Raw genomic sequence first — 16,581 nt, 5'->3', positions numbered from 1 at the left:
CATCGATGAGGACATCTTATATTCTCTTGAACGGGGGATAACGAATGAAGACAAGCAGCGCTGGCTAGTAGAACAGGTCAACCAAGGATAGGTACCAGTACTAGCATTGAATTCCTCGTGTTACCGACAGTGTTATTCTATAGTTGACGGTATATAGCTAGAAAGCAACAAAGTGTTTGACACACACAGTAATGCAGACATCACGCATGATGTAACTAGAGGCTATACCTCACCTCGAGAACATCACGCGGCGTGCTCCCGTCCTTCCGAACACATCCCAAAAAGCCATGAGAACTTCTTTAGAAAATCAGTTTGGATTGAAATTTTGTGGACATCTGTGCTCGCGCTGCCTCCATTGAAGATCAACACGCCCAACTTGCTTCCATCAGCCGTCACTGCGCTCGCGATCACAGCTGCGTGACTGCTCAGAGTCAGAGAGCTCTCGTGCTGCCTCCGATCCACCACCACCTGTGTCTTTACACCTTACTTTCTTTGCCCTTTTCTCTTCTTCTTATGACTCATCTACATTAGGCATGGTAGATGTGGAATTGATTGAGCTAATGGAAGTAGTGAAAAGTTTTGCGAACTAGATTACCCTTGGTTTCATGTCATTGTTCCCCCACTGGTGGCACAATCAGGAAGTTTGCGTCAAGGCAAAGCAAAGTTATAAATAGGCCTGCTATGGAGTGGGTTGAAATGGTTTTGTAGGGTGTATTATATTGTGGAGTATGTTTAGATGGATAAAAATAGGTTATAATATTTAGTGGATCGGGGTGGGTCAGTGGGTTCAAAATGGGTAATAATATTTAGTTGCCTTGTATAATGGTGCAAATACAAGGTCTAACTTTTATGGCAAGATTCTATATGATATTTATTAAATCCATGTGTTTTTTTAGCAACCCAGGGGTTCTACCAATTGGTGGGTTGGATAAAGTTGGGTCTAGATTATATAATTATGGGGTGGGTGGGTTTACAAAATAAATTAAATTTTTGTGGGTTGGATTGGGTTAGGAACGGGTTTTAACCCATTATTACGCCTAGTTATAAAGGTTCCGGGTCCATCCAATGCAAGAGTAAAAAGATAATTGGTTTTCCCCCTTAGGGGTATGTACCTAGTACGAAGTAGTAGGGCAGCTTGAGAAATGTCCAATCCACATATTTATACGAGAGATGGCTAGATTTAGCCAACATCTTGGGATCCTAGTTTTATTATTTCCTTGCATCTTGGCTTGTGAGTGCTTCATGTGAGAGAAGGAAAGCGAAATCAATATGTAAGCTCTACTTTCTTAATTTCCTCAAGAAAGGGAGGATGAGTGCGGTATTATATCGATACTCTTGAACATATGCATCTTGATGACATTCAGTCAAATTCCTCTGGAATTTGTAAGTCATGCTAATTTCACTCCTCTTCCAGTTTCTTTCTAGTAGAGGCCGGAGGGTAAGCCTCCTGCCACGCCGAGAGACGTGGCGCGAGAACCAAGTTCGAACCTTGGCCGGTCCACCCTGCACTCTACCATGTGTGTGACCAACTGGTCTAGTTTCTTTCTATCTTTTTTTATGATTTTTGGATTGGAAGTTTTCCCTTGGATTTTTATTCTTCCAATCAGGAGCTATTTATGATGGATTTCTTATATGGATCCAATGTGCTAGGGCGTGTGGGAACAGTCTTTCAATAATCTTAGACCAAATCCCTTCGCGAGCACTTCAAATTTATGGATTTTATCCAAGTTTCTTTTCCTAGAGTTTTCATGAAATTTTGTTCTTATGAATATTGATGCCTAAAACTTCATTGTATTTGAAGGTCATTTGATCGGTTTGGGAGTTTGGGATCTTGGATTCGAGATGAGTGTATATGCTATTTTTTTGAATTTGTTTTCAGCTAGGGCTCAGATCGCATGCATCTTCCTGCTGGTCAGTCCCAACTGTTGGGAAGTGGTGTTTGCATGTTTGTGAAAAAGTGCTCCAGCGGTCAGACCGAGCGCATGTCCGGGATGTAGGGGTTTTGAGAAGTTTGTTTATTGATGGGTTTGCTTCAGCTTTGCTCGTTTTGCCTTTTGTGTGTGTGTGTGTGTGTTGGCTTACACTATTTAGGCCTTCTTAATTAGTGCTAATCCTAGGTTCAATAGCTCTATTGTGAGAACTTGGCTTCGCTTGGAGAGAGATGTCTTTGTTAGTTTGAGATTCATACCATGATTCTTACAATGGATTTTTATTTAAAGGTTCCTATTTACCCTCTTTTGGCCGCATCGCCGCCTTTCACTCTTCACTAGTGTACGCTCACACCTCGTCGTCACTCTGCCACACCACCTGCTGCATGTGCTTTGCCCAATGAGCTGCCACCTGCATTTGCTCAATGAGGACAATTTGTTTACATGTCATTATTGGAGAATATTTATTCTCTAATCAGATATGAAATTATGCTAGCAGCTCTGGCATCCACTTAAATATGAGGTGTGTATTTAAGCTCGATGACATCCACTATCAACTGGGCAAGCTGCAAAATCGGGATATGACTTTCCTAAGAGCTAGGATTACTGCTTAGCCTTTGATCAGTCCCAACTTCGACATCAGTGCAAAGATAGCCTTTTGGTTTTTGGTTGGGTGAACACATGACATGCAGGACGGGTGAGAGATATGAAGATCTAGGGAGTAGCAGATGGCACAAGCACATAGGTGGTGAGGCGGACCACCCGTCAAATTCCTATTAGCACTACCTCATATTCCCGCGCGCGCCTGCTGGGCTATACATTGGATGCATGAAGAAAGGTAGATTGTTCTCCAATAATTTAATTTATTTAAGGTTCAAAGGTGCATGGGCCATCCGTGGCTTTCAAGAGCATGTGATGCGGCTGTTCGATGATGCATGCTTGGAGAGCACAAAAGGTGAAAAGAAACATTTCATTATCGCGGGTGATATCTAAAAAGGGCATTGGCATGTTTATCCTCACTCATAAGAGAGAAAAAATGGAGAAAGCATGTAACATCTGAAAAAGAGAGGAAAAGCTACCTCATACATATATTATGGCAATGATATTTGACTGTACGAGTAAAGTCGCAAAGGGCCTGAAGACTCATGATCCTTTCAAATTGATTGTTACCGAGTTTTATTCGCTGAATTGTTGTACTCTGCGGCAACTGTCTGGCCAAGTTATTAGGGTCAGATGAGAGGGGGTTGGGACAGAGAGGTAATAAGATGGGGAGGCAAGCATTCATAGGGCTGTGGGAGGCAGTGGTGGAGCGTGGGCAGGGTGTTGCCGCTACAGCAGTACTCACAGGCCATGGATGGTACTCCTTCCGTTTCAAATTATACATCGTTCTAGCAAATTTAGATACATAGTTTTTGCTATACATGCATAATAAAAACTATGTATTTAGAATTGCCAAAACGACCTACAATTTGGAACAGAGGGAGCAGATGAGAATTAGGTAAACCTGTTTGGATCAGTTGGAGATAAAATTAACAGGATCAGAACAGATAGCTAGACAGCTCAAATTTAAGTACTTTAGCACCAATGCAAACCATAATACAAGCAACCAACAATACCCCACCCTTGCATTTCTAGCTCCATCCCTGGTGGAAGGTACTAAATTGAAGAGAAATGTGAACACAGTGTTTGGGGTGGATGACACTTATCTACTTGGAGAGAAACAGTTATAAACGTCGAATGGAGATCTGATGGCTATCTAGGGGGTGAAAAAAAGGGTATGAAAATCATAGTCCTTTGGTAAATAAACGAATCAATACTGTGAATGCAGATGGCACGTAGCATTGCAATACTAGCGCTGATGAGGACCATTGGTTTGACGGAGAACGGGAGTTAGTAAGAGGGAAAGTAAAGTGATGAGATGCCTCGAGCCCTCGCCGGCGGCTTTATGGATTGCATTGCTCGGGAATGGGATACCCACTTGCAAAATCAGTCGAATCCACATATCGATCAGGCTCCAGCAGCTGGAGCTGATGAATAGAATGGACGAACGAGATGGGTAGATGGGAGGTTAGTCATCACTTGCATTGGCTTAGCGTTGCTTAGCTTGTGTGTGCGTGGGCATAGAATTTTGTGGTAGGCCCTGTTGACCTCTCCTTTTCTTGGGTTTTCCTCATCCTCCCCTGATCCCCTCCGGGGCCGGGCTCCATTATTGCTGCACATTTGTTCCTTGATCCCTGGGTAGATGGAGATATCTGGTGAGAGTGATGCGAGGGCTTGCTCGGAATATGGGACTTCTGAATTGGGAGGAAAAACGATTCAGTTCCCACATGGGCAGAGAAATATTCCTATATTCCTGACGAGATCATGAGGAGACCAAGTGCGTATATACGCGTACATAATATATGTGCACCTTTAAACACATGCCATACAAGCAATAATTAGTTTACATATATAGACCTGCTACAGTCTCCAACATATAATTAAGCGAATGTTTATTATGAATATGTTTATGTTTCCCCTTTTTTCAGACAAATTGATGGGGGAATCTATCTTTTGTCGGAAGAAATCAATATCGAGCCCAACTTATAGGAGTTACCATCTTTGATAACCTAGCTTACGTGCTCGATCGTCGCACAAGTTGGTACACACAACTGCCCATTTTCCAGCCTCGAACAATATTCTCAGTATGCGCAATTGTTCCCCACACCCCACATGTAACTGCGTGATTTAGTAACCGTCTAGTCTGACGGAACTGTTAGCTGCATGCACAGAGGAACATCTCTAAAGAAAATGCAAGCGCTTGATAGATTCTTCTCTTGACAGCGCATCCATTTCTTTCCAAGTCTCCATCTCTCCCATTTTCCTTTTCCCCTTTTCCAGGTTAACCTTAGAAGCAGTGAACGTTAGTTGATGACGAACAGTATGAAAGTTCTGTTCGGGAATCCTTCTGTTCTTGTTTAGATGTTTCCCATTATTATCAACTAGCAAGTGATGCCTTATCATGCCTCACATAAATAGGGGTCTTAAATAGTATTATCCTTGCTCCATGCATGCTTTACCTTTCCTGACCAATCTTCTTCTCAATGATAACATAATTCATATTAAGTTTGATTCCTAGCTTGCAGAATTTATTGAACCTTTTCCTCAATCATCAATATTTTTTATCTCGTAAACATCTCTTGGGAGATTTATATTTGTTGGAGGAGCCGTTTGGGGGCCTTTAGGCTTTCCAGATCGTCATCCTTGAGATAATCTTATTTACTTGGGAGTTGTCTTGTTTGCTTGGATAAATAACTCATAAGCCCCAATTTGGGACCATATACACTAGAAAACTTACAAGCCTAACTAGGGACCCCAATTTTGTGGCCTATATTTGATCCTGAAAAATGAACAAAATTAAAGTGGTGAGGCTAGATGATTCTATTAGCATCACAAAGTGACAGTGCGTGGCATCGAACCAAATGGTGGGCAAATTTTCCGTATTTCGAATGCAAGAGCTTAAATTTGGCTAAAACAAGTATGGCGATATAGATGTACATTTGGGCCGGGCTATACGGGCTGGCACGAAGCACGACGATTTTGGCCCGGTCCAGGCACGGCACGGCCCGACTGTAAACGGGCCCGGGCTGGCACGGGCCCGGTCATTGGGCCGTTCTTGGGCCGGCAGCTGAGCACGATGGGCGGCACGGCACGGCCCGTGTAACTAGCGGCCCGCTGAAGTCCGTGGGCAGCACGGTCCGAATAATGGCACGGCCCGAAAAAAAACGGCCCGTATAGAGCCCGTATATATATACCCGAGTCCCCGTCTCCCGACCTAACCCTAACCCTAACCCGTCCTCCCTCCCTCAGACCCTCAGTCCCTCTCCCTCTCGTGGCGGCTGGGCTGGCTCTCCTCTCCGCGCTCGCGCTTCCTCTCCGCCTCCGGCCTCCCTGCGCTTCCTCCCCGGCGCCGGCTCCCCCCCCCCCCCCGGCGGCCCCCTCCCCGCGCGGCCGCGCCCTGCGGCCTGCTCCGCCCGGCGGACCCCTCCCCCGCGCGGCCGCGCCCTGCGGCCTTCTCCGCCCGGCGGGCGGCGGCCCCCTCCCCCGCGCCGCCGCGCCCTGCGGCCTGCTCCCCCCGGCGGGCGGCGGCCCCATCCCCCGCGCCCGGCGGCCTGCTGCCCCCGGCGGGCGGCGAGCCCTCCCCCGCGCCCGGCGGCCTGCGGCCCCCGGCGGGCGGCGGCCCCCTCCCCCGCGCCCGGCGGCCTGCGGCCCCCGGCGGCGGCGGCCCCCTCCCCCGCGCCCGGCGGCCTGCTGCCCCCGGCGGGCGGCGCCCCCTCCCCCGCGCCCAGCGGCCTGCTGCCCCCGGCGGGCGGCGCCCCCTCCCCCGTGCCCAGCGGCCTGCGGCCCCCGGCCTCCCTCCCTCTCTGTCTCTGGCCTGCGCTCCCGGCTCCCGCTCCCCCTGCCTCCCTCCCTCTCTGTCTCTGGTCGTGCTCCCGGCTCCCGCTCCCCCTGCCTCCCTCCCTCTCTGTCTCTGGTCGCGCTGGTCGCGGCCTCGCAGGCTTAGCCCATGGAGACACCCCGGCCTCCCAATGGAAATGGGTTCCGGCCACCGCCGCGGTCGTCCCGTCGGTCTGCTGGAGAGGGTTCGATGACGGGTGAGAATGCAGAGTCTCTTGACCCGATCTCTATAGATCTCGACGACGCTTGTGGTGGAGATGCCGATGGACGTGATGCCTTGTTCGGCTCTGATGTGGGTGGCTCTGCGACTCAAGCTCAAGGGGATGATGCAAATGCAACAGGGGATGCTGCAGCAGGAACACCAAGCACAGCAGCGAGCGCACCTGCTCAGAGTCAGAGCCAAAGGACTAGGGCTTGCACCTCTGTTTGTTGGAACGACTTCGAGCAGCTGTACAAGATGGTGGATGGTAAGCGACTCAGGTATGCTGCTAAGTGTAATTTCTGTAAGAAAGTCTTGACTGCTACATCTGGTGGTGGCACTGGTCACTTGTTACGGCATCAAAAGGCTTGTATTTCTAAGGCTGCTCGTACTGCTAAGACTCAATCTCAATCAGTACTTCAATTCAATTCTGATGGCTCTGTTCGTAATTGGGAATATAATGCTGATGTTGCTCGTATGGAACTATGTCGTTTAATTGCTAGATTAGATCTTCCACTTGGTATTGGTGCATATGATGCTTTTGTTCACTTTATTCAAACTGCTCATAATCCTAGATATGTATCTGTTTCTAGGCAAACCAGTACTAGAGACTTTGTTAAGCTTTTCAATCAGAGTCGTACTGTGCTTATGGAATGCTTTAAGTCCTGTTCTTCTATTGCTATAACTTCTGATATATGGAATGGTAATGCTAAGGAGGATTACCTTAGTGTAGTTGCTCATTATATCAATTCTGATTGGGAGCCAGAAAAAAGGTTGATAGGTTTGAAATTGATTGATGTTTCGCATTCTGGTGTCAATATTGCTGAGCGTATTAGTGTAGTGATTGATGAGTGGGGTTTAAATGATAAAATCTTTTCTTTTACACTTGATAATGCTTCTGCCAATACTTCTGCTATGGATTCTTTGACTCCAAAATTTTCTGGATATATTGGTTCTTTATTCTTAGATGTGCATGCCATATCATAAATCTGATAGTTAAGTCTGCTTTAAAGCGTTTTAAGCCTTATATTGATGCATTTAGAACTGCAATTTCATTTGTCAACTCATCTAACCAACGCATTGCTGCATACAAATCCTATTGTATTGCCATGGGGGTACGCCCTAGAAAGTTTGGTTTAGATATGGACATTAGATGGAATTCTACCTTTCTCATGCTTAAGCATCTTATCCCATACAGAAGTACTTTTTCTGTGTTTATTGATACTCACTACAAGCAGGTTACAGGTCAGACCTTACTAACAGACGATCACTGGTATGTTGCTGAAAAAATTTTACTATTCCTTGAGTTGTTCTATGATTCTACTGTTGAATTATCTGGAGTTTATTATCCCACTGCACCTCTTATGCTACATCATATTGGTAGTATTGCTAAGCATTTGAAAACTTATGAGAATGATGATTTGATTGGTCATGCAGTGATTCCTATGAAACAAAAGTTTTTTAAGTACTGGAAAAAAATACCCTTGCTGTACTCAATTGCCTTTATATTGGATCCTAGATGCAAGATGAGAGGTTTTAATAAAGTTTTAAACCTTCTTAGTCAATTTACTGATGTTGATTATTCCAATTACTATGATAATGTGCGTGCTGAGTTAACTAGAATTTTTTGCAAGTATGAAACAAAGTTTGGTGCAGTTCGTTTACAGCGACAAAGCCAACAAGCATCAAGTGTTACTGGAAAGAAGAGACTATTGTTTGAAATGATGTATGGTGATGGTTCTGAAGTCATTGAGCCATCAACCTCCACAGCGTTTGAATCTCAAGGTTCTGAGTTGGTAACGTACCTTGAAAGTGAGACGGTTCACCAATATGATGATGAATTCAACATTCTTAATTGGTGGCAAATTCACAAGCGTATATACCCGGTACTTTCTATCCTTGTTAAAGATGTTATGACTGTTCCTGTTTCTACCATTAGTTCCGAATCTACATTTAGTCTTGCTGGCAGGGTCATTGAGGAGCGGCGGCGACGTTTGACAAGTGATATGGTCGAGATTTTGTCTTGCTTGAAGGATTGGGAGCTTGGAGCAGCTAGGGCGCAACACAATTTGGTGGACTATGAAGTGGAGAATGCCTTCGAAAATCTGTACCTAGATGAGGATTGAAGAATGCCTAAGTGGGAATGAGTTGTTGCTGTACTCTTTTCCTTTCTAGGGTTTTCTCATGTAGTTGATATGAGTTTTTACTTAGAAAGGTTTTTAACGAGGCAGCAAAACGCTTGTACAACTCATAACCTCACAAAGGCATTGAACTTTCAGTATTTTGAGACTTTATTCTGTTCTTTCTATTGAGAATGTGTGAAGTTTGATTATACTGTTTGAAATTTGATTATATTTTGAATCATTGAATGTTCTGAAAATGAAACTTAACTGTAATATTGATGTGAAATTACTGAAGTTCTAATTTACGGGCTGAAATAAGGGCTCACGGGCTATTGGGCTGACGGGCTAGACGGGCCAAACGGGCTGGCCCGGCACGGTTATACCGGTGGCGTGCCGTGCCTTGGGCCGAGACCCTCGCCCATGGGCCGGCACGGCACGGCCCGAGGTCCTAATCGGGCCGTGCCGGGCTGAGAAAAAAAGGCCCGAACCCGGCCGGGCCTGGGCCGTGCCGTGCCGGGCCGGCCCGTTGGCCATCTATATATGGCGAAGGTCAACAAGGAACCAACCACATCTAATTCACTGGTAGAAATGCAAAGTTATTTTCCTTTTTCGGTTACATGAATATCAGTATCAGTCTTGATTATTCTTAGTTTGGTATGGGAAAACTGGTAGTGTAGATGTTAGTCTTATAGATAGTCGTTCTCGTATGATCTTGAAGTGTTATCTACGGTGCCACGGCCGATATCCTCCTCGCACATCACAAATAGAAATAGGCATATTTTACTAAAATCAAGTACAAGCATATAGTTCGACTGGTTTCTCCATCTGCAGTGGAATACCACGGCATACATCCATATGATGCCACCAAGAAATCATTTTGTGGCAACAATCCTGGTAAAGGGAAAATTGATTATGGCATCTAAAATTAGTAAATTTTTTAGAAAGAACTAGTTTAAGAACCAGCTGTATACTTAGGAAAATGTAAACTAGAATTTTAACCATGTAAGTTTATGAAACTGGGCACTTCTAAAAACTTATCCTTGCTTATATATGCTAATTAATCTACAGTTGTTTGTGAACGCCGACTGCCATATATGTAATGCAAAAAATTAAAAATTTGAATAGAATCTTCAATATTGGTTTTTTCTGGAATCCCCATCGGTATAAGGGAGCATTTATACAGTGTCACAATAGTCCTCATACAGAATCCTCGTATTATACTCTGGACACACTATGCATATACTCCCTCCATCCCAAAATACATGAAATTCTAGAAATTCTATGGTAGACTATCGAGGCAAATGACCATGTTGGCCCCTATTCACTATCCATATATTTGGCACTAATTGATTCTTGCATGCACATGCATTTTCCAAATAGGGTAAAATGACTTATTTTCTGCGAGAAATTTTGAATACTAGAATGCCTTGATTTTAGGATGGAGGGAGTACATATATGAACTACTATGCGTCAAGCCCAGCAGACTCTGTATAAGTATGGTAGCATATGAGATGCATCCCCTTCTCAAGCCTTTTTGCACTTCACATGTTTCCTTAATTGTTGGCCAACATCAGTATATGTGTTGCGTCAGTTTTACCAAAAATCTGTTCAATAATTAATAGCTATTAAGTTGTTACTTGTTGCATTGCCTCTTGTTAATTAAGAATCAATAGATCTTTTTCAAAATAAGCAGGTACTTAAAGGTCTATAATTTGTGATCCTAGAGATCGTGCTCAAGAATCAATGATCATAGCTAGTATCAATTTAGTGTGATTTTAGTGTTTGAATGGAGTACCATGGTCAATGGCACTAACAATGTTTGTTAGTGTACATCAAGGACATAGTCTCATGGATCCAAGATAACAAACTTGGCTGATCAAACAACTCTGTTGGTTGTAATCTATGTGTCCTTAGCTTATCTAACTAGTACTAGTCTAATCTGGTTAGTATAGGTCAATGCTACATTCCTTAGGCAGTAAGTTTCCATACCTAGTAGCCTTTCCCTAGATATAATGGATAGTAAGTTTCTTGGTCAGCAAGTCCCTTGGGCAGTAAGTCTAGCTGCTGTTTCTAACAGCAAGTAGTCATAAATTTGGACTTTGCTTGAGATCTACAACAGCCGTAGTAGTAGAGGTCATGTCCTATATATATATATGTACCTATATGCAGTCAATAGAAGCAAGATTGTGCTTCCAAAAAATAGAACTGTACGCTACCTAGACCATCCATTTTTTCCTGCCTGCTCATCCTATAGTTGATGCTACTCCAACACTTGGTATTAGAGCCCAAGCCACAGCCCCTTCCATGGCATCATCTTAGGTTGGGAATGGCCCAAGCCACAGCCCCTTCCACGACATGGCGCGGGCAGTGCTGGGACAGACCAGACGTGGTCGTCCAGCGCGTGGTGAAGGAGGTGGCCAGCATGCCTTTTCCGCAATTGACGCATGACAACTATGAGGATAGGAGCATCCTCATAAAGGTGAAGCTGGAGGCCCAAAGCCTCTTGGACGTGCTCGCGCACGGTGATGCTAATCGTCAGGAGGATAACATGGCGCTTGATGCCAGATCCACACCTTGGCGGTGAAGAAGACGTCCAAGGAGGTCTGGGAAGCGACCAAGTCGATGTGAACACATCGACTCTGATCGCGCTAGCAAGACAACCTATCAGCAGCTGAGAAGGGAGTGGGAGCTGCTCTCATTTCATGACCATGAGCATGTTGACAACTTTGCGCTTCGCCTCTCTAGCCTGGTGAGTTCGCCATCTATGGTGATACCATAGATGAGCAACGAGTCATTGAGAAGCTACTCCATGTTGTCCCCAGTAGAGCTCATGATCAAGGAGGTGTCTGGATGGCCAAAGGCTTTGGATGACCATGGGGACATGCCGCCGCAATCAGCCCCAAATCAGCCGTTGTTGTCCGGTGGCATGCTCTACTTCACCGAGAATTAGTGACTTGATCGGATGAAGCAGGGTTGACGGGTCTAGGGACCCGGGGTCCCCAGCGGGCTCACTTCTAGTTGACCGGCCCAAGGCCGCGCCTAGAAGAAGCACCCGTCTGCATGGGGGCGATAGCTTCATTTGGTCTGCCTCGGCCCACAACCCCGACTAACAACTCGGTCAGGATGACCAAGGCCCATATCCCCGACTGTGGGAACGATCAAAGGCCGGGTCCATACCAAGGCTCCAACTGAGGACTTCGACTGGGCTCCACCTTGCACGTGCCCACCTCCCCGACCAGCAGGCTGGTCGGGAGGCTAGGCCCAGCGTACCTGTGGGCCCTAGGAGTAGGTGCGGAGGATAAGGATGGGTCTCAAGATCAACTTGTCGTACACGACCAACCACTCCCTCCACAGGGTCACAATCCCCTCTGCTGTGGTAGCAGACTACCACTATTCTACCTACCCGTTCTTACGAAGGGACGGGGCGTAACGTCATCATGATACGGTCGACATGCCCCGACACGACGGAGTGACCAGGCGTGACAGCCATACCGTACCTAACAACGTCCCCACGACCTCCGACTGATGGAGCATGACGTGCAGGGACAAGACAAGATGCTCGCCCCACGATGCAGGACTTGGACGGTGGTCACTGGAAGACTCCGATTGACAGGATGGGCAGACCCGACTGACGAAGCTGATGACCCTGATCGACATGGTCGGGAATTCTCTCTTTCTATACTTACACCCTTAGCTCCCCTGTAAAGGAGACCCCCCTTGGACTATGAAAGGGAGAGTCATCCATCTCATTATATAGCAGATAACGCACCACATCTTCCACTCGAAAGCTTGTAACTCCCCAAACTCTCACGAGCACCTAGGCTCAAGCAATACATCCGACTGACCCCCGACTGGATGTAGAACACAATTGCCTGAACCAATATAAATCTTGAGTCATTGTGTGCTAGGCCACATCCAATCACGACGCGTGATACACACTTCCAGTAGGTTTAGCTGCCGGCCATTTCTGGAATCGACAGTTTGGCGCCGACCGTGGGGAAAGGCATCGTGCGTCCACCGTCTTGGCGATCGGATGGCCTCCATCTCCGACACCTCCAGCCTCACGAGCCTAGGCGATACGATTCGCTTCGGCTCGCTGGTGTTTCCCACGACCCCGCGCATTGGGCTGTGGGAACCCCCCATCTTCGTGCCCTTCCAGGCTTTCTGCTTCGGAAGCCTAGACTTCATCGCCGATCATCTCGGCACACTTCGCCTCCACGAGGACCCCACTCCTCTTACATTGCTCGAGGGAGACACTCCCTCGAATTGGCCGCTGGCCGACCTTGACACTAAGGCGCTAGCGCGGCGCATCGAGCTCATGCTCGGTGCCGACCCCTCAGCGAACGCTGTGGACCTGGTCCTGTTCTTGCTACACAACTTCTTCCGTCAGCTTTTCGAGGGGACCCTGCTGTCCCCACCGCGCTCACTGGACGGCCAGTTCCTATTCAGCATCACGAACACTGCAGGTGTATACGTCAGGGAGCTCCCGAGAGCCATGCCACTACCCTCGCTCGCAAACAAGCTTGTGGGCATGATGGGGTACGGCCCCCGCTTCGTTCCACTATCTCCTCTCCGATGATGACCTCCTTAGTGAGGGTTCCAGCATCGGGAACGTGTCATCCCCTGGTTGCCCCATTCTGCGGGAATGCGCCATGGCGGACATGCAGGGGCGACAGCCAGTCCCGGTGGAAACTGAGGACATGCACACCCCACCGAACCCGCGTGCGCAGGCCTTGGCTAATGCCCAGACACATGGCGGGGACCTATGCTAGCAGCGGCAGCACCAGCTGCTACCCACGTCGGTGCGCCCCCGATGCAACTCTGAGCCAAATGCTTGTGGCATTGCGGCCAGCGCACGGTGCACGCCTGTCAAGTCCAGCAGGTCATTGACGCGGACGCCAACAGCCCTCCGCAGTTTGCGTGGGCCGGGCAGAACATTTCTGCTATAGCGATGCTCCTATGCAACCTGCCCGAGCCTGTAGACCCTCAACAGCAGGACCTCCACCGCAACATGCAGACGTTGGTGAAGCGTGCCGCCATACAGCATGCGGAAAGCTCCATGTCACGCCACTAGCATGCGGCCTCCTACCCAGGAGGGCCAAGCTCACAGCAGCCAAACCCCTCAGTCCACTAGAGCCAAGGGCTTCCACCAAAAGTGGGTCGTGACACCGCAGCTGCACCATGCCCCGACCCGGTGCGTGCCGCGCAGTGCCCCCCGGTGCGTGGCCGGCTTGGGCCCAACTACGACGTGCGTAGCGTCATCCACTCGCGGCAACTGGCCTGCCGCGGCGGCGATGTTGACCGAGCCGCTGCGGATGCGGCTGAGGCCCACCAGCTCGAGAAGGAGCACGAGGAGGCACCCCTAGGTGTAGTGGACGACCGTGCGACTGGGACGGCAATCGGAGCCCTAGTCTGGATGCCCCGGGACTATGGGCCTTTGGACACCGCATCTAGAAAGTGCCATTCCTGCCGTGTTTCCGGCCGCCCACCAACATCACCAAGTACAACGGGGAGACGAACCGCGCTGTATGGCTAGAAGATTTCCAGCTCACATGTCGAGCCGGAGGGACGGATGATGACTACTTCATCATCCAGTACCTCCCCATCTGTGTCGGGGAGCACGTTCGAGCATGGCTCGAATTCCTGCCATCCAACAACATTTGTAGTTTGGCCGAGCTCAAGCAGGTCTTCATCCAGAACTTCCAGGGGACGAACGTGCCTGCCGGAAACTTTTGGGGCCTCAAGAGCTTCAAGAAGGAGCCTAGCGAGTCCCTGCAGGACTACATCCACAGGTTCTCCAGGCAGTGCAATTCTCTACCTAATGTCGTCGAGGCAGACGTCGTCAATGCATTCCTCACTGGAACCACCTGCAAGTCCCTCGTTCACAAGCTCAGCTGTCGAAAGCCATGCACCACCCGCGAGCTTTTGTACATCGCCACGAACCACACCTTCGGCGAGGAGGTAGTTGAGGTGGTCTTCACCAATGGCCGGACCATGGGAAAGGCCAAGCGGGCGGAGTAGGATGAGGGCTCCTTCTTAAGGCAGGAGAAGAAGAAGATGAGGGATCAACATCGCCCCAACCCCAACACGGTCGCAGCGACCGACCGAGCGGGCAAGTGACAAGGCAACAACGACCATTTCAAGCAGCTCCTGGAGAAGCTGTGGACCAACCACAGCTACCCCGTTAAGCACAAGCTTAAGGATTGCGAGCTCCTCAAGCGGATACTGGGTCAGCCTAGCAAGCACAAGGGCGGGGATCGTGATAAGGAGGTGCTAAAGTAGCAGGGAGTGCTGGCCAAGGATGGGAACACCTTCCCCAACCCGGACGACTGCCTCATGATCTTTGGAGGTCCTGAGGATGACTGCACCAAGCGCCAACACAAGATCCGCCTCCGGGGTATGCGCCACCAAAAGCTTTGTTCCCCCAAATTTCTCCATTGGTCGAGCATTCTGATCACCTTTGATCGGGGTGGCCACTCACCCAATGTTCCCCGACCGGGGAGCTACCCTCTCCTTTTCGACCCTATTGTCGGCAACAAGTGCCTGACCAAGGTGCTGATGGATGGGGGTAGAAGCCTCAACATCCTATATGTTGAGACCCTCGATGCTATGGGCATCTAGCGGTCCAAGCTCTGCACTTCTATCTTCACCTTTCTTGGGATCGTCCTAGGCTTGAGGGCGTACCACCTGGGGAATATAGAGCTGCCGATCATGTTCGGCGACCGCAGCAACTTCCGCACTGAGACCCTGATCTTCGAGGTAGTGGATTTTGAGGGATCATACCACGCCATCCTCGGCGGTCCGTGCTACACCAAATTCATGGCGGTCCCCAACTACGCCTACCTCAAGCTGAAGATGCCGGGGCTGAACGACATCATCACAGTCAGCGGCTCCTTCGAGCAGGCATACGCCTGCGGTCGCAAGTACTTCGAGCTCGCCACCGCCATTGCCAACTCTGTCGAGCTCTAGAAGCTTCACCGCATGGTGATGAAGGGTGCCCCCGACACCAACGAGCCGACTTTGTCCAGCGCCTTCCGCCCAACTGAGGACACCAAGAAGATCGGTCCGAACGACCCGATCGAGACCATGTGGATTGGGGCACAGCTTCCGGCCAAATAGGAAAGTACGCTCGTCGACTTCCTTTGTGCCAATCGTGATGCCTTCGCATGGAAGCCCTTTGTCATGACAGGCATTCTGAGGGAGGTCACTGAGCATGAGCTTTGCATCAAGCCGGGTTCCAAACCCATGCACCAACGCCTGCACCGTTTCGATGACGAGAGGCACAGGGCCATAGGTGAGGAGACTGCAAAGCTTTTGGCAGCCGGCTTCATCAGGAAAGTGTACCACTCCGACTGGCTTGCTAATTTTATCCTTGTAAAAAAGAAGAATGGGAAATGGAGAATGTGTGTTGACTATACTGGCCTTAACAAGGCATGTCTCAAGGATCTTTTTCCTTTGCCGCGTATAGACCAAATAGTTGATTCCACGTCAGGATGCAAAATCCTCTCTTTTCTGGATGCCTACTTAGGCTATCACCAGATTGCGATGAAAGAGTCCGACCAGCTCGTGACCTCTTTCATCACCCCGTTCGGCACGTATTGCTACCTCACCATGCCGTTCAGCTTGAAAAATGTTGGCGCCACCTATCAGCGTTGCATGCAGACGTGTTTTGCTGATCAGCTTGATCTGCCCCGGCAACCCGACTAGCTCGAGCCACCCAAACTCACGGTCGCCGTCTACGTGGACGACATAGTGGTGAACGCGCCTCGCACGGGAGATCTGATAGCCACACTAGACACCATGTTCGCTAACTGAAGCGTCCCCCCATCCGGGAAGACTTAAAAGTGATGCTTTATCAGTCACAGGAGGCTGATAATACTTTTATTACATCAGA

General features: G+C 48.7%; 1 protein-coding gene across 1 annotated transcript; it reads left to right on the top strand.

The window, feature by feature from the left end:
- The first annotated feature begins 7,682 nt into the window (after positions 1-7,682).
- Positions 7,683-8,697, top strand: LOC112891501 (zinc finger BED domain-containing protein RICESLEEPER 1-like). The gene is made up of 2 exons (XM_025958382.1): positions 7,683-8,450; positions 8,534-8,697. Exons 1-2 carry the CDS (start codon positions 7,707-7,709, stop codon positions 8,540-8,542), a joined length of 753 nt encoding a protein of 250 aa, XP_025814167.1. The 5' UTR covers positions 7,683-7,706; the 3' UTR covers positions 8,543-8,697.
- Positions 8,698-16,581: the final 7,884 nt, after the last annotated feature.

This window comes from Panicum hallii, chromosome 5, assembly GCF_002211085.1.
Source record: "Panicum hallii strain FIL2 chromosome 5, PHallii_v3.1, whole genome shotgun sequence".
NCBI lineage: Eukaryota > Viridiplantae > Streptophyta > Magnoliopsida > Poales > Poaceae > Panicum > Panicum hallii.
The sequence above is the reverse complement of the archived record's forward strand: the minus strand, read 5'-3'. Positions and strand labels throughout refer to the sequence as shown.

Excerpts from the sequence above, each read along its gene's own strand:
- LOC112891501 (XM_025958382.1), top strand. The coding sequence starts at position 7,707 with ATGGACATTAGATGGAATTCTACCTTTCTCATGCTTAAGCATCTTATC.